This window comes from Nematolebias whitei, chromosome 7 (genome assembly GCF_014905685.2).
Source record: "Nematolebias whitei isolate Nwh7 chromosome 7, NemWhi1, whole genome shotgun sequence".
NCBI lineage: Eukaryota > Metazoa > Chordata > Actinopteri > Cyprinodontiformes > Rivulidae > Nematolebias > Nematolebias whitei.
This window is the reverse complement of record NC_056504.1, coordinates 9,611,752-9,627,337: the sequence shown is the minus strand read 5'-3', so window position 1 is coordinate 9,627,337 and position 15,586 is coordinate 9,611,752. Positions and strand designations below refer to the sequence as shown.

Here is a 15,586-nt window from a genome sequence, read left to right as displayed (position 1 = left end):
GATGGATGGATGGATGGATGGATGGATGGATGGATGGATGGATGGATATTCTCAGTCAAAAATACTGTGCAGCACATTCATTTCACAATTTATCCAGAACAGAAACAGAATAGGGATCAACATTTAAATACTGTCGCCAAAATAAAACAAAAACATTTTGAAGCTCAATGTAGATTTTCTAATTATTATAAATAGTTGAAGCTCCTGACACCACAAATAAAATGTTTGTTGTTTTTTTAAGTACAAAAAAGTGTAAATTTTTCTTCACAATTTTATTCAACAGTCATATAAAATAGAAGATCAACTGTCTTTGAATTTTATGGTTTAATGTATAATATAAAAGATATATAAATTTAAAACAATCTGGTCTGCTCAATCAGTACAAACACCTCATACCAGCTATCAAGCACGGTGGTGGAAGGCTGATGATCTGGGCTTTTTTAGCAGCCACAGGACCTGAACACCTTGCAGTCATTGGGGTGACCCTGAGCTCCTCTGTAGACCAAAGTACTCTAGAGTCAAATGTGAGACCATCTGTCCAACAGCTGAAGCTTGGCCCAAATCAAGCCATACAGTAGGACAACGACTGCAAACAGCGATAAATCTACAGCAAAACCAAATAATAGCAACAAAGACAGAATCAAAAAGCTGTTTGTTTCAAAGGTCCAGTCCAGTCCTCAACCCATTTGAAATATTACGGTTGGATCTCAAAAAAAGCTGTTCTGAACGGGGCAAAATCTCACTGGTTCAGCAAGTCGTTAAATATCGAAGGGTACTTAGATTTTTAACACCCAACTTGTTTTTTATTTTGTTTTTGTTTAATATATATATATAGACATGTTGGGATATTTAGCTTGAGGTGAGATTCCAATTTAAATTTAGATCCTGGTAAAGACTGGATCTGAGACGAGTCTGTTCTCTGTGTTTCCTGCACCTCGCTGTTTTTCCTCAGGTCTCTTCTCTTGTGCACAGCTGATCCAAATCCTAATCACCCCAGGTGTTTGTCCTCTCACCTCGTTAGTGTCTGTATAGAGTCTTTGTCTGTTCACTCCCTTGGCATCCAGGCATTACTCCTTCCACAGTGGCATGATCTGGTCTCCTTTGTCTTGGCTTCCTCCAAATGGTAAGTTTTTGGCTGCCCGGTCAGCATTTTTGTTGTTTTTAAAAAATAAATACTTTTACTTACTTCCTCTTGGAGTTCCTTGTTTACGTGGATTCAAACCAAAACAGCAGTATCATGTCAGGATCCATTTTATTATGACCTGATGCATCCATCTATTTACTTTTACCTGCTTTTTTTCAGTAGGTGCTTATATCCAGCAGTTAATACCTGAAAGGCAGGGGACACCCTGGACTGGTCCTAAGGTCGTCATAGAGCCGCCCTGATACAGAAAAACCTACAAAACATTTTTTTTCCTTTTGTACTTGTGGATTTTGGAATTTTCTTCCATGGAGCAAAGGGGGGACTTGGAAGTAACCTCCCTCCACCTGTCCTACCTGTGAGCTAAATAACTTGAAATAATAATGAGGTACAAACTTCTGTTTTGGTGTGTGGATGAATTTAGATGGAAGAAAGGTCACTATCAAAAATTGGGTTGCAACATCAAAATCCAAGACGGCCACTTGGGTAAATCGGCCACCCCAGTCATTTGAAGAAACTGCTTTTTTGTATTTTTCATATTGGTTAAAAGTGTGGTTTCTTTTATTTTGGGTAGCTATTATTATTTTGGAAATTAATGTGGGGTGGCCTGAAAATCTATGGTGGCCAAGGCTGCCATGGAGCCTTGTGGTGGCAGATAAATAATGTCAACTTACTTTTTATTTATATGACTGTTTGTTTCTGTTCAGTGTCCTTAGATGACTACTATTATGATTTGGCGCTATATAGATGAGCTGAATTGAATTAAATTGGTGTTTAATAAAAACTGCTCCCTCCACTTGCCAGCATCCATCACTCTGCTCTGCCTTGGACAAGCAAAAAAAAAAAAAACCTACTTCTCTTCTTAGACACAGTGTAACTCCTTCTACTTGAAACTTTTGCACCAAAAGCATTAAGGTTTACTTGCATTCCCTTTTTCAATTCAGAAAAAATGTTCTCAATAACTGGAAACATTCACTATTCAAATCCCTCAGTAACGAGGGACATCGGCGTAGCAATTGTTTACGCTGAGAACTCACATTTAATGATAAATTCTGGTTGTAAAAAAAAAAAAAAAAATTAAAAAAAAAGTATTTGCAGCTGTTTGTATATCACTGTAACTTTGCTCATGTCTGAAAACTTTGTAATCTAACAAAAGCTGCCAGTGGCTTGTTATTGTGAGAAACAAAATAAAGTTGTAGGCATTAAGGTAAATCTGCTATGAGTTTGCTGCTCCTGATGGGACGTTGCTGCAAGCAAAAATGATGTTAGGAGAGTAAATGTTGCTGTTTGAAGGCTGCTGCCAGGCAGTTAAACCCCTCGGCAGGTCTTGTCTCTGTTACAGATAAAAGATCATGTGTTCATGCTCACAGGAAGTGCAGACGTGGACAGCAGAAATGCCCTTATTAAATGAGGAAGGATGAAAAAGCAGGGCTTTCACGGCCAAGATATTTAGAGTAACTAAAACATCTAGAAGAAAATTGAGCTTGTGTAATTTTATATATCCTCTGACTTTTAATAGGATGGGTCAATAAGAAGCAGCAGATTTTATTTTTGACGTGTTCTTAAAGTTTAAGATTCTTTCAAAAATAGGATAAAATAAAGAGCAGATATTTGCCCATCTTCTTTGAAAGAGCAAAAGGAACTAGGTCAGGCCTTCTAGCTGCTGTTGCTCCTGAAGGCATCATCAGGCCAGGAGGCATTCAGATGCAAATTTATGAATGATGCTTTTGCATTACATGGTACAATGCACTGTGTACAGCTCTGTTCTTTTGTGATTGCTTTTTGTTTTGTAGACAGGACTCTGTACCTGATACGGACAGTTCTGTGGGCACAGTCTGAGCTGAGGTTCAAGTGAGTCAAGCTGGTCCAGAACGCTGGTACATGAAAACCCTGCAGATTGTGTGGGCGTAACAGCAGTGCATCTGCAGCAGCACACACCAACACACTTTCTTCCGTTTCTTAAAGACGTTTGAAAATCAGGCACACAATTAATCAGAGAAATATCATTTTAAACAAACAAATCCCACATTTTGCATTTTCATTCATTTTTTAGACTTGCACTCAGTCCCTTCCTTCACTGACCTGGGTTCTGCATAAATCTGTCATCATACTCAATCCATAAAGTTATCTTCACCTGTCAAAGAAACCTTTCATACGCTCTCACCTTGTATATGAAAAGCTGATTTTGTCCTCAGTTTGTAACCGCCTCTGTGAGTTATTACTCTGCTTATTTACTCAGTTTTGTGGCGTGCAGTTTGCTGCCAATTGCATCATTATTAAATGCCAAAAACACATGTCAACTTTTGTGCTTGAAGCTGCTGTGAGTTTCTGTGAGGACAGATTTTTACCAGCAGGAGGAGAGACTGTGAGAACTAATAAATGTCCCGTTTGTGTTTGGAATGCATAAAAAGCAAATCATTATAGAAAGTGTGCAAGTCATGTCGCTTCAAGAAAACCTGGAATATCTGACTATATTACCTGCTGTAGCTCTGTATGTATGTTGTGCTTTAAAAGGCTTGATTGAATAAAAGCCGTTTGCATTCATCCCAGGGTTACACCGTCCACTGTAGATATCTGCCTGCTAGTGCAAAATGTCTTTTTTTATAATTATCTGATTCCATGGACTGTTTTAATTAATAATTCTCATTCATGTATTCTGGCTGATGCATCTTATTTGAATCTATTGAAATCAAAGAGTGACCTCTGATACATTTATGCGAGTGTTGGAGTTTATCAAATTAGACATGAATGACAGTTGCTATTTAATGTGAGGTAAAGAGGGTATCTTGAGTACCTCAACAGGTAATATGGTTGGTGCATGAGTATTAGATCTGTTTGTGGCTCAGTGCTAATGTGTGTTCGATAAACTGCTTGGTTTGTTATAATAATTATATTATCATGCACATCTTGGTTAATTTCCATCATCACCTTTTATTTAACCAGATATAAATGTGTTGGTATCTAGATCTTTCCCAAGAGTCACCTGGAGGTCATAAAACAATGATTAAAACAAGCAACAATAGAATTGTTTTACCCACATAAATAAAATGCATGGTCATAAAATGATGACGAATTTAACTGTGACTCAAAACAAAGACAACAGTGTAAAAATATTACTTAAAATTATTAAAAAAACACGGGCAAGGGTGTGTAGCGAGACTAAAAGCTGAAAAGATAGGGGGGTTTGAAGTTCACTCCACAAGACTGGACACTTTCAGAGGTGCTACATCTGAAATATGAACAGATGCTAAAGTGTGTTTTGCTGTGACCCCTTCAGAGAAATTTGATTCTGCCCTGCGGCTTTTTCCCACACTTTTTATTGAAGAGATTTCCTCCCTCAGGAGGCATTTAATCCCTGCCTTTGCAGTCAGGGAACACAAAGTCTCTGTTCCTGAATTTGTACTGTACATCAGTGGCTAATATAGTTTACACAGTTGTTCCTCATTCACTGTAACTTGGATCAATAGATAAACCATCATCTAAATATTCGAACAGCAGCATTTTAAAAGAAATACATGAACTACTAAAAATCAATGATTGGTGTTTGAAAGACCTGTGTGTGGTATTGATTGTTAGTGTTATTGTCTAACACCTCCTTCTCTCTCTTAAAAGTAAGCCCCAGTTGTATTTCTTTATTAGAGGGAAAAAAAAAAACATGCAGCTGGCAAAAATGAAATAAAACACGAATGTCACACCACAGATATCATCAGTGTTGTTTTTTTGTTTTTTTTTCTGGCATGTTATGACTTATTTTAAAAAATTCTGCTGCTCATAAATGTTTAATCAAAGAGGACCATGGGAGTTGGGAAGTGAGGAATCTGCAGAAACACCTGTATCCTCCATCCGAGATCCGTTTTTTTTCTGTCAACGTGTGCTGAATGTCAGAATCACTGTCAGTGATGTGTTTTGTTGTTGTGGATTGCAGATTTCATCACTAGTGCTAGTCATCCTACTCTCAACTCCATAAGTATTTTTGTAATAGTACACACAAAACAGCAGTCATGGCTTTTGACAGGAATGTGAAGTTTGTGCTTTAACTGGAAAAGCAGGGACACTTACAGAGATGATAGCAGCCAGAGTCTCAACAGCTCCTGTGCTCAGTGTGATGTAGGGCAGTAAATTCTCAGCGAAGCCTGCTGCACGTAGGATCCCATTAGTGTAGTACCAGATCTGCAAGAGAATAAATTAGGATTTAATGATTGAAATGATATGAACTTAGACAAGACTGAGACCTTCTTCACACAAGGTTCAGGCCCCATTACACACTCCATGACCTACACAACCTGTTAGGACAGGGCTGGCTCATGACAACTTTAGAAAACCTCCATCAGTGTGTAGGCTACCATTTATTTATTTATTGTTGTTTAACTGGCCAAGTTCCTTTTTGAGATCACATCTATTTTGCAAGAAAGGCCTGGACCTGAACATTCATGTTTTAGTCTGTGGGAGGAAACCGGAGCACCCAGTATCATGACTGTGCTACATTTGTAATAATCACTAATCTCTTAATTTATTTATAGATTTATATTTGAATCCACATGTTGATCTTTATGTTGGTAACCTGCAGGTCCTGCCACTAAGGCCCGACTATTTTGGACTGTGTCAAAATTAATTTGCAGCACTAGAAGCAAGCACGAGTTGTTTTTGTTTTTTTTATCTTTACAGCTTTCTATTTTTTATTGGCAAACTATATTTTGTCAAGACCCCAATAGTATTTTTCCATTTCAGTGAAGACCTAAAATCTAAACAACAAAGCTGTCAGGGCTTCTTCTCTTTCCTTTTGCTCTAGCTTCACATATACAAGGTCACCACTGTGAATGCAGACGTCCCGAGAGGGAAGGCTGAACGGTGTGAGCTGCTGCACCTGATCCTCCACCTCACAAACATATTGATGCTTTTGTCACTTAAATAGGACGCACATCTAAGCTGCCCTGTGGAAAACCAACAATAATGTTTTAGTTATAAGAAAATACAGCACATCCCATGAGTTTTCAAATGTTAGGAATGCCTTTCATCCATCCATTATCTTTACCCGTTTATTCCATTTTGGGTCACGGGGGTCGCTGGTGCCCATGTCCAGCAATCACTGTGCGGGGGGCGGGGTACACCCTGGACGGGTCGCAAGTCCATCACAGGGACACATAGAGACAAATGAGACAAACAACCATTCACTCTCTCACTCACACCTAGGGACAATTTAGAGTTACCAATTAGCCTAACATGCATGTTTTTGGTCTGTGGGAGGAAACCGGAGTACCCAGAGAAAACCCACGCATGCACGGAGAGAACATGCAAACTCCACCCAGAAAGGCCCCCGGACCGGGGTTTGAACCAGGGACCTGCTCGCTGAGAGGCAGCAGCTCTACCAGTTGTGCCACCGTGCTGCCCGTTAGGAATGCCTTGATTTATTTAAAAAATATCCAAAACTTTCTGATTAAAATATTTATAATGGGGTTTTGAAATGTTTAAAGAAAAAGCCATTTCATGACACGATCATTTCAAACATTTCTTTATGCTAAACATTTGCTTGAAATCACCGATCTATAACAAAACCCACAAATCTTGTTTATCAGCAGCAAAGCTTGCTCTGTAAAGACGGAGTTGAAAAGAACTATTTGTCCTATTTAGAGGATGTTCAACTATTATCTTTTATTTTGTGCAAATAGAAAAAAAAATAGGGCCCAAATTAACAATTTGCTGATGAAATATGTGGAGAAAAGGGAATTTTCATGCTGGTTTTCATGCGGATCTTGTATTTTCAAAACCTATAAATATAAAATGAATTCCGTTTGAAAGTCACAGAACTCCAAAATCAGACCGTTTTGAATGAGGAATAGCATAAAGAATGGGATTAAAGTGAAACTGATGAAACACGAGTGTCATATCTTACAGCATTGAGGCCGCAGAGCTGATAGCAGGCCATGGTGATGATAATGGTGATGAGCTGCCAACGAACAGCTGGGCTCCTCAGCAGCTGGAGCACAGAGGCAGCGTGGAGGTTGTCCTGAGCTCGGGCCTCCGCATGGACCTCTTCCAGCTCCTGGGACACATCCTTCTTCCCCAAAAACCTCTGAAAAGCTGACAAACAAACAAACAAACAAACCCACAAACACTGATATTATACACTGATTAAAGATGCAAAGAATTTGTTCCACAGAAAATGAGAACATATGTTTCCTGAAAGGCAGCTGCTTGTTAAAGCCTGAACATTCAATTAGATTTATGAAAATATTCACTTGTCTCCTGCAGCTTCATGTGATATCAGGTTTGTGCTGTCAGCAGTGTACATTCACTAAAACATACCCTGTTTTTTCATTCAACCTTTATTTATAGATGCTAGCCTCACTGAGCCGAGGGGACTCATTTACAAGAGGGACCTGTTCCAGACAGAACATGTATAAAGCACAGACAACAATAACGGTTACCAATTACAGCAATAAACTGTAAACATGAAGTTAAGATAAGAGTAGTGTATAAAACAATAAATCAGGGTGCCGTAAAACAGGGCATTTTGTTATTTGACTCCGTTTGATTTCATGAGGTCAGCAGTTTAGATAATGCAGTTTTATCACATGTAAATATTAAAATTACACACAAGAGTATCCCGCTGTTCAGGAAGAAAAGGAAATACAATGAATATATGTGAGGAAATAAAATTCAACAAGACACTTAATCTGAACTGTTCACAGGTACTACACGGATTTTCTTGTTTCAAATTAAACTACAGAAATTTCCTGTGAAAAAGCAGCGTGAATGTTTATTGCAGAAGAACATGCTTAAAAACACACCGATATTTAGCTGAAATGGAAGACCAAGCTTAAATTAGTAGAAGGAAGAAGACAGAACACACTTTTTTCCCCTTGAACCTTTATTTATACAGGTTAGTCTCGTTGAGTCAAGTGGACTCGTCTTTAAGAGACTGGTTTTAAACAAAACAGACAAACAAAAGAACACAAATGAGGTACCTAATTTTATTTCCTGAATTATATTTAAATAAGCAGAAGTTAACGCCAAAATTGGAAATTAGCTAAAAAAAAAATTTTTAAAAAGGTGAAAATTAGCGGAAAAGAGAGAAAGAAGCTAAAACTACCAAAAGGAAGTGAAAAGAGCTGAAATGGGCAAAAAAATAAAAAAAAGGAATTACCTGAAAAGCTAAAATTAGCATAAAACGGCTAAATATTAGCTGAAATAACTGAAAAACTGAAACTAGCAGAAAAAGCTGAAAGGAGTATAACAAGCTAAAATTAGCAGAAAAAAGTTAATTAGGCTGAAAGTAGCAAAAATTACCACCAAAAAACGTGAACTTATATAAAAACAGCTGAAAAGTGAAAAAAAAAAATTAAGAAGCTGAAAAGGTAGAACAAGCTTAAAATATCAGAAGAAATCAAACATGTTTGCACATTTAAGCTGAAAGAAGCAGAAATTAATACAAAAAGGTGGAAATTATCTGAAACAAGCTGAAATGATCCCCCCCCCCCCCACACACACACACACACACACACAAAACCTGCTGAAAAGTAGCTTAAAAAAGCAAAAAGAAGCTTAAATTATCAGAAGGAAGTGGAGAGAGCACATTTTTGCTGAATTAGGCTTAAAATGTTTAAATGACTGCAAAAACCAGGAATTAGCTGAAAAGGTAAAATTAGCATAGAAACAGCTAAAAAGCAGCTGAACAGCAAAAGAAAAAGCTGAAACTAGCAGAAAAAAGCTGAAATGAGCATAACAAGCTGAAATTAGCAGAAAGAATTTATAAGTCCAAAATTGTATTTTGCAGAAAGATCAAAGGAATACAAAACAGATTAAATAAATAGCTGGAAAAAAGTTTAAATTTGCACAAGAAAGCTGAAAGAAGCTGAAGCAGAAAAAAATGTGAAAGGAGCAGTAAAAAGTTGTTAACAGATCTAAAGATTTGAAGGATGTAAAATGAGCTCAATTCATTTTCTGTGACATCAAAAAATGGCAGAAAAGGATAAATATTTCAAAAAGCTAAAGTTGCACCAATACCGAAAGTCATAGCAGGTTTGTCCTGAAAGAGCTGAAAGTTTTGATAAATGATTTGTTGAAATCGAACAAAGTTGTTGAATGAGAACGCTGCTGAAAATGTATGGAAGAATGACAGTAACCAACGATAATAAATATAAACAGGATTGTGAATGCTTAATAAGCATGCACACAATGAACAGTTCCACAAATTTGACAATGTTTTTCAATCAAAAATTGCTGCAGTACCTAAAACCGAAATATTCATTTAAATTGTTTGTGTGTAACATTATAAGGTGACAACAAAACAAATATCTCCTTTTTAGGTCCAAATTTTAAACAAGTGCATCAAAAACCTGCAGTAAAGCATGAGCATAAAATAATTTTATCAAGGATTTTAATAATTTATTGACTGTTGTGTCGTTTTGCTGATCTCGAACGGAGTTTTGCTGCTCTGAAATGTGTGTTGTGTTTCTGCAGTACGTCCCACTAGATGCCTTTCTGGAGGTCAAGATGGACTCGGGTCGTTATTCGATCTATAAATCTTTGCTGTGAACTTTTTACTTGAGCTCTGCTGGAATAAAACATCTTGAAAGTTGGCAGCAAGTTTGAAAATTGACAGACAATCATAAAAGATGATTTTTTTTTTATGTTGGCAGCTCACAGCAAAATTCCTCCCTGACCTGAAGTGGACTTCTGTTTTAATTCAGACATGCACTCTACAGAAAATAGACTTTGATTTCATATTGCAGGGAAACATTTTTCATAATGTTTTGGTTTTTCTTAGCCAAGACTTGAATTTGCAAAGACATCCAGCCTGTTAGCCATCTCTCAATCAAACTTATGGAGGTCCATATAATTTCAGGAATCAAATGTAAATCATTTATTGCTTTAAATATATAAAATTTAGCTTTTATTGTGAAAACTGTTTTTTGCAATGCAGACCAGTTTTAGCACTAGCTGCTCTCCTTTTAATGATTCATTTTAACCATCAATTAAATTTCCAAACTAAATGGAAAGCTGGTATAGACAAGTTTTACATTTGTAGCTGTATTACATGTATTGAATCAAAATGTCTTGGTATATAGAAGCAACACAGTAGTTTTTTTTTTTTTTCAGACACAGAATCACACAACAGTGAATGTGTTCAAGGCAGAGTAGAGTTTAGTTTCTCATTAATAATGATGAGTTGAATGAAGAAGATGGGGATCAAACCACTGGACAACAAGCAGACCTTCCTCCTGAGCTACAGAGTTGCAGTGTACCTGACAATTTTGTGTGTAGATGCAATATTAATTTGTTGTGTTTGGCTGACTGTTGATCCCACAGTTATATTGTATTATGTTGCTGAAGCTGATTGACATGTTGGCCATAATGATACATATGACTGTCATTTCACACTGACGTTGTTTCAGCTGAAGATGTGATGCATATGGAGAGCTGCTGCTGCAGTGGATGGTTTTCAGTGATAGCTGTCATTTTATTTATTTCCTCTCACAGCCTTCTGTTGACTACATGTTGGGTTGAAGCTTGGTTTGAAACAGCACAATTAACATATCAACTATTTGTGTGCATTCAAAATCCATTACCACCCATTGTTTTTTGTCTTTAGTGTGTCACACTATTTCTGCTGATAGATTTAAGTATTTGTGTATTTAAAACCCTTAACCCAGCCAAAGAGAAAATGAGAACCACAGAAAAGTGTGAGAGTAAAGTAAATGCAAGAAGTTCCAGGTGGAACAGGAGATGAGTGATTTGATCACATTTTGATTTTTATTAATTACGTTTTTTACTTAAGTAGGCAAAGTGTCTTTGTTTCACTTAATGCTTTTAGGTTGCACAACAAAATGAATAGATTAAATTCATGTGCATAAAAAAGAAAAATGATTTACTGGAGGCCCTGTGATGGACTTGCGACCCAGCCAGGGTGTACCCCTCCCCTTGCACAGTGATTGCTGGATATGGGCACCGGCGACCCCCGTGACCCAAAATGGAAGAAACAGGTAAAGATAATGGATGGATGGATGGAATTTACTGGAATGAAACATGAAATGGGGGAGCATGGTGGATCAGTTAGTAGAGGTGCCACCTCTCAGAGAGAAAGTCACCAGATCGGACCTCGGCTGGGGGGCCTTTCTGGGTGGAGTTTGCATGTTCTCTCTGTGCATGCATGGGTTTTCTCCAGGTACTCTGGTTCCATCCCACAGACCAAAAACATGCATGTTAGGCTGATTGGTAACTAAGTTTTCTCTAGGTGTGAGTGAGAGAGTGAATGGTTGTTTGTCTCATTTTTCGCTATGTGTCCCTGTGATGGACTGGAGACCTGTCCAGCGTGTATCCGCCTCTCGCACAATGACCGTTGGATATGGGCACCAGTGACCGCCGCAACCCAAAAAGGAAGAAGTGGGGAAAAAGTTGATGGCTGGGTGGATGAAACTGACCAGGTTCTTCTTAGCCAAAGGGAAGTTTTTTGAAGTTTTACAACTTGAATGCGATGCACAGGAAGAACGAATTGCGTTAAAAAAACTTCTCTCTCTATGCTTTGATCTGTTCACCCTATAGGTGAGTCCTTGAGGTTAAAGGAAGCTCAGGTGGATCGAGAATAAAGACACAACCCAGAATAGTAAATCTCTGAACACTGAAGGGAACAAAAAGCAGGTCATTAGGATGTGGGAGCTGGCTGGCTGGCTCGCTGTGTGCACACTGACCACACAGGAAGTGCCAACACTGAGCCAAGTCTAAAGCCTCCTCAGAAGTCCAGCACAGCATTTGGAAGAAAGAAAGATTGTGTGAGAGCTTCTGTGAGTGTGTGTGTTAGTGGTTGACTGAAAACATCACTACTAAAGATGTGAGGTTTGCGAACGATCGTAATCGTTTGAGTGGCTCTTTACATTAAACGATAATAACCAAGTTGAAGACAGTAAAGAGATGTTCCTAGTTTAATTTTTTCCCTCATAATTGTGTCGTGTTTTCCTTCTCAATCCCAAATTGCTCCTTCTTTTGCTTTTTCATTGAGACAAAGGAAAACAGGCCAAGGGGAGGAGTTCAGCAGCACAGGAGGGGTGAGGGTAGGAGGGAGGATGTTCCCATTTGACAAAACATGTGGTACGGCCTTGATGTGCCACGTGAACCTGACATCGTCACATAGGTTGTATGTGATTACATATGTCTGTACCTGATTACATATGTCTGTACCTGATTACATATGTCTGTATGTGATTACGTATGTCTGTACCTGATTACATATGTCTGTACCTGATTGCATATGTTTGTATGTGATTACGTATGTCTGTATGTGATTACATATGTGATTACTTATGTCTGTATGTAATCACATACAGACATAAGTAATCACATACAGACATATGTGATTACTTATGTCTGTATGTGATTACATATGTGATTACGTATGTGTGTGTGTGTGATTATATATGTGATTACGTATGTCTGTATGTGATTACATATGTGACTACGTATGTCTGTATGTGATTACATATGTGATTACACATGTCTGTATGTGATTACATATGTGATTACATATGTCTGTATGTGATTACGTATGTTTGTACGTGATTATGTATGTCTGTATATGATTACGTATGTCTGTAGTTGTTTACGTTTTTCTATACGTGATTGTATATGTTTGTACATGATTATGTATATTTGTACATGATTTCGTGTCTATGTGATTATGTATATTTGTACATGATTACGTGTCTGTATGTGATTACATATGGCTGTATGTGATTACATATGGCTGTAGTTGTTTACGTTTTTCTATATGTGATTGCGTATGTTTGTACATGAATACATACTGTATATTTGTACATGATTACATATGTTTGTACATGATTATGTATATTTGTCCCCTCCCTGGGCTGCCACCTTACCGTGGTGGAGGGGTTTGAGTGTCCCAATGATCCTAGTAGCTATGCTGTCAGGGGCTTTATGTCCCTAGTAGGGTCACCCATGGCAGACAGGTCCTAGGTGAGGGACCAGACAAAGTGCAGCCCAAAGACCCCAATGATGAGAAACACAAATGGACCTAGTGTTCCCTTGCCCGGACGTGGGTCACCGGGGCCACACTCTGGAGCCAGGCCTGGAGGTGGGGCATGCGGGCGAGCGCCTGGTGGCCGGGCTTTTACCCATGGAGCTCGGCCGGGCACAGCCCGAAGAGGAGACGTGGGTCCCCCTTCCCATGGGCTCACCACCTGTGGGAGGGGCCAAAGGGGTCGGGTGCAATGTGGGATGGGTGGTGGCCGAGGGCGGGGACCCTGGCGGTCTGATCCTCGGCTACAGCAGCTGGCTATTGGGATGTGGAATGTCACCTCACTGGTGGGGAAGGAGCCTGAGCTGGTGTGTGAGGCTGAGAGGTTCCGGCTAGAAATAGTCGGACTCACCTCTACGCATGGCTCGGGCTCTGGAACCAGTTTCCTTGAGAGGGGCTGGACACTCTTCCACTCTGGAGTTGCCCCTGGTGAGAGGCGCCGAGCAGGCGTGGGTGTACTTATTGCCCCCCCAACTTGGTGCCTGTGTATTGGGGTTCACCCCGGTGAATGAGAGGGTGGCCTCCCTCTGCCTACGTGTGGGGGGACGGGTTCTGAATGTCGTTTGTGCTTATGCACCAAGCGGCAGTTCAGATTATCCACCCTTTCTGGAGTCCTTGGAGGGGGTACTGGAAAGTGCACCTTCTGGGGACTCCCTTGTTCTGCTGGGGGACTTCAATGCTCATGTGGGCAATGACAGTGAGACCTGGAGGGGTGTGGTTGGGAGGAACGGCCCCCCTGAACTGAACCCTCTTAAGCCTCCCTGGTAAGGTCTATTCGGGGGTTCTGGAGAGGAGGGTCCGTCGGATAGTCGAACCTCGGATTCAGGAGGAACAGTGCGGTTTTCATCCTGGCCGTGGAACACTGGACCAGCTCTACACTCTCAGCAGGGTCCTGGAGGGTGCGTGGGAGTTTGCCCAACCAGTCTACATGTGCTTTGTGGACTTGGAGAATGCGTTCGACCGCGTCCCTCGGGGGGCCCTGTGGGGGGTACTCTGGGAGTATGGGGTACTGGGCCCTTTGATACGGGCTGTTAGGTCCCTGTATGACCGGTGTCAGAGCCTGGTCCGCATCGCCGGCAGTAAGTCGGGCTTGTTCCCGGTGAGAATTGGACTCCGCCAAGGTTGCCCTTTGTCACCGATTCTGTTCATAACTTTTATGGACAGAATTTCTAGGCACAGCCAAGGTGTTGAGGGGATCCATTTTGGTGGCCTTAGGATTGCGTCTCTGCTTTTTGTAGATGATGTGGTCTTATTGGCTTCATCAGATCGTGATCTACAGCTTTCGCTGGAGCGGTTCGCAGCTGAATGCGATGCGGCCGGGATGAAGATCAGTTCCTCCAAATCCGAGGCCATGGTCTTGAGCCGGAAAAGGGTAGAGAGCCCTCTCCGGGTCAGGGAGGAGGTCCTACCCCAAGTGGAGGAGTTCAAGTATCTTGGGGTCTTGTTCACGAATTAGGGAAAAATTGAGCGTGAGATCGATAGGCGGATAGGTGCAGCGTCTGCAGTGAAGCGGGCGCTGTACAGGTCTGTCGTGGTGAAGAGAGAGCTGAGTCAAAAGGCGAAGCTCTCAATTTACCGATCGATCTACGTTCCCACCCTCATCTATGGTCACGAGCTTTGGGTTGTGACCGAAAGAATGAGATCTCGGATACAAGCGGCCGAAATGAGTTTTCTCCGCAGGGTGTCTGGGCTCTCCCTTAGAGACAGGGTGAGAAGCTCGATCATCCGGGAGGGACTCGGAGTAGAGCCGCTGCTTCTCCACGTCGAGAGGAGCCAGTTGAGGTGGCTTGGGCATCTGTTTAGGATGCCTTCTGGACGCCTCCCTGGTGAGGTGTTCCGGACACGTCCCACCAGAAGGAGGCCCAGAGGAAGACCCAGGACACGCTGGAGGGACTATGTTTCTCGGCTGGCCTGGGAACGCCTCGGGATTCCCCCAGAAGAGCTGGCCCAAGTGGCTGGGAGAGGGAAGTCTGGGCCTCCCTACTTAGGCTGCTACCCCCGCGACCCGACCCCGGATAAGCGGAAGAAAATGGATGGATGGATGTATATTTGTACATGATTACGTGTCTATATGTGATTATGTATGTTTGTGCAGGATGACTTTACTCGTTCAAATTTGAATCAGAATCAGAATCAGTTTATTATTGCCATGTCAATGAACGAGGTTCACAAACTAGGAATTTGCTTCGACATAAAGGTGCGAATAATAATAAAGTAGAATAAAGTAAAAATGAAAACATTACATAAAACATGTGTACACCCATACAATAAAAAACACAATAAAAAAACTTGGAAAACAGTACAAATGGAGTATCCTGATGCATGCTCAATAATCCAGGTAGAAAAATCCAAAAAATCTCAATCTGGTCCTCTGGACATTCAAAAAACAAGAAAACAAAACAAACAAAAAAAAAAAA

General features: G+C 40.4%; 1 protein-coding gene across 1 annotated transcript in view; it reads right to left on the bottom strand.

The window, feature by feature from the left end:
- The window catches only part of slc2a9l2 (solute carrier family 2 member 9, like 2), a 221,143-nt gene that overhangs the window by 115,290 nt on the left and 90,267 nt on the right, over positions 1–15,586 (bottom strand). Inside the window, exons 9-10 of the mRNA XM_037679110.1 lie at positions 7,032–7,219; positions 5,201–5,311 (exon numbers count right to left, since the gene is read on the bottom strand). Coding sequence (XP_037535038.1) covers positions 5,201–5,311; positions 7,032–7,219 — 299 coding nt within the window. The remainder of the gene's footprint in view (positions 1–5,200; positions 5,312–7,031; positions 7,220–15,586) is intronic.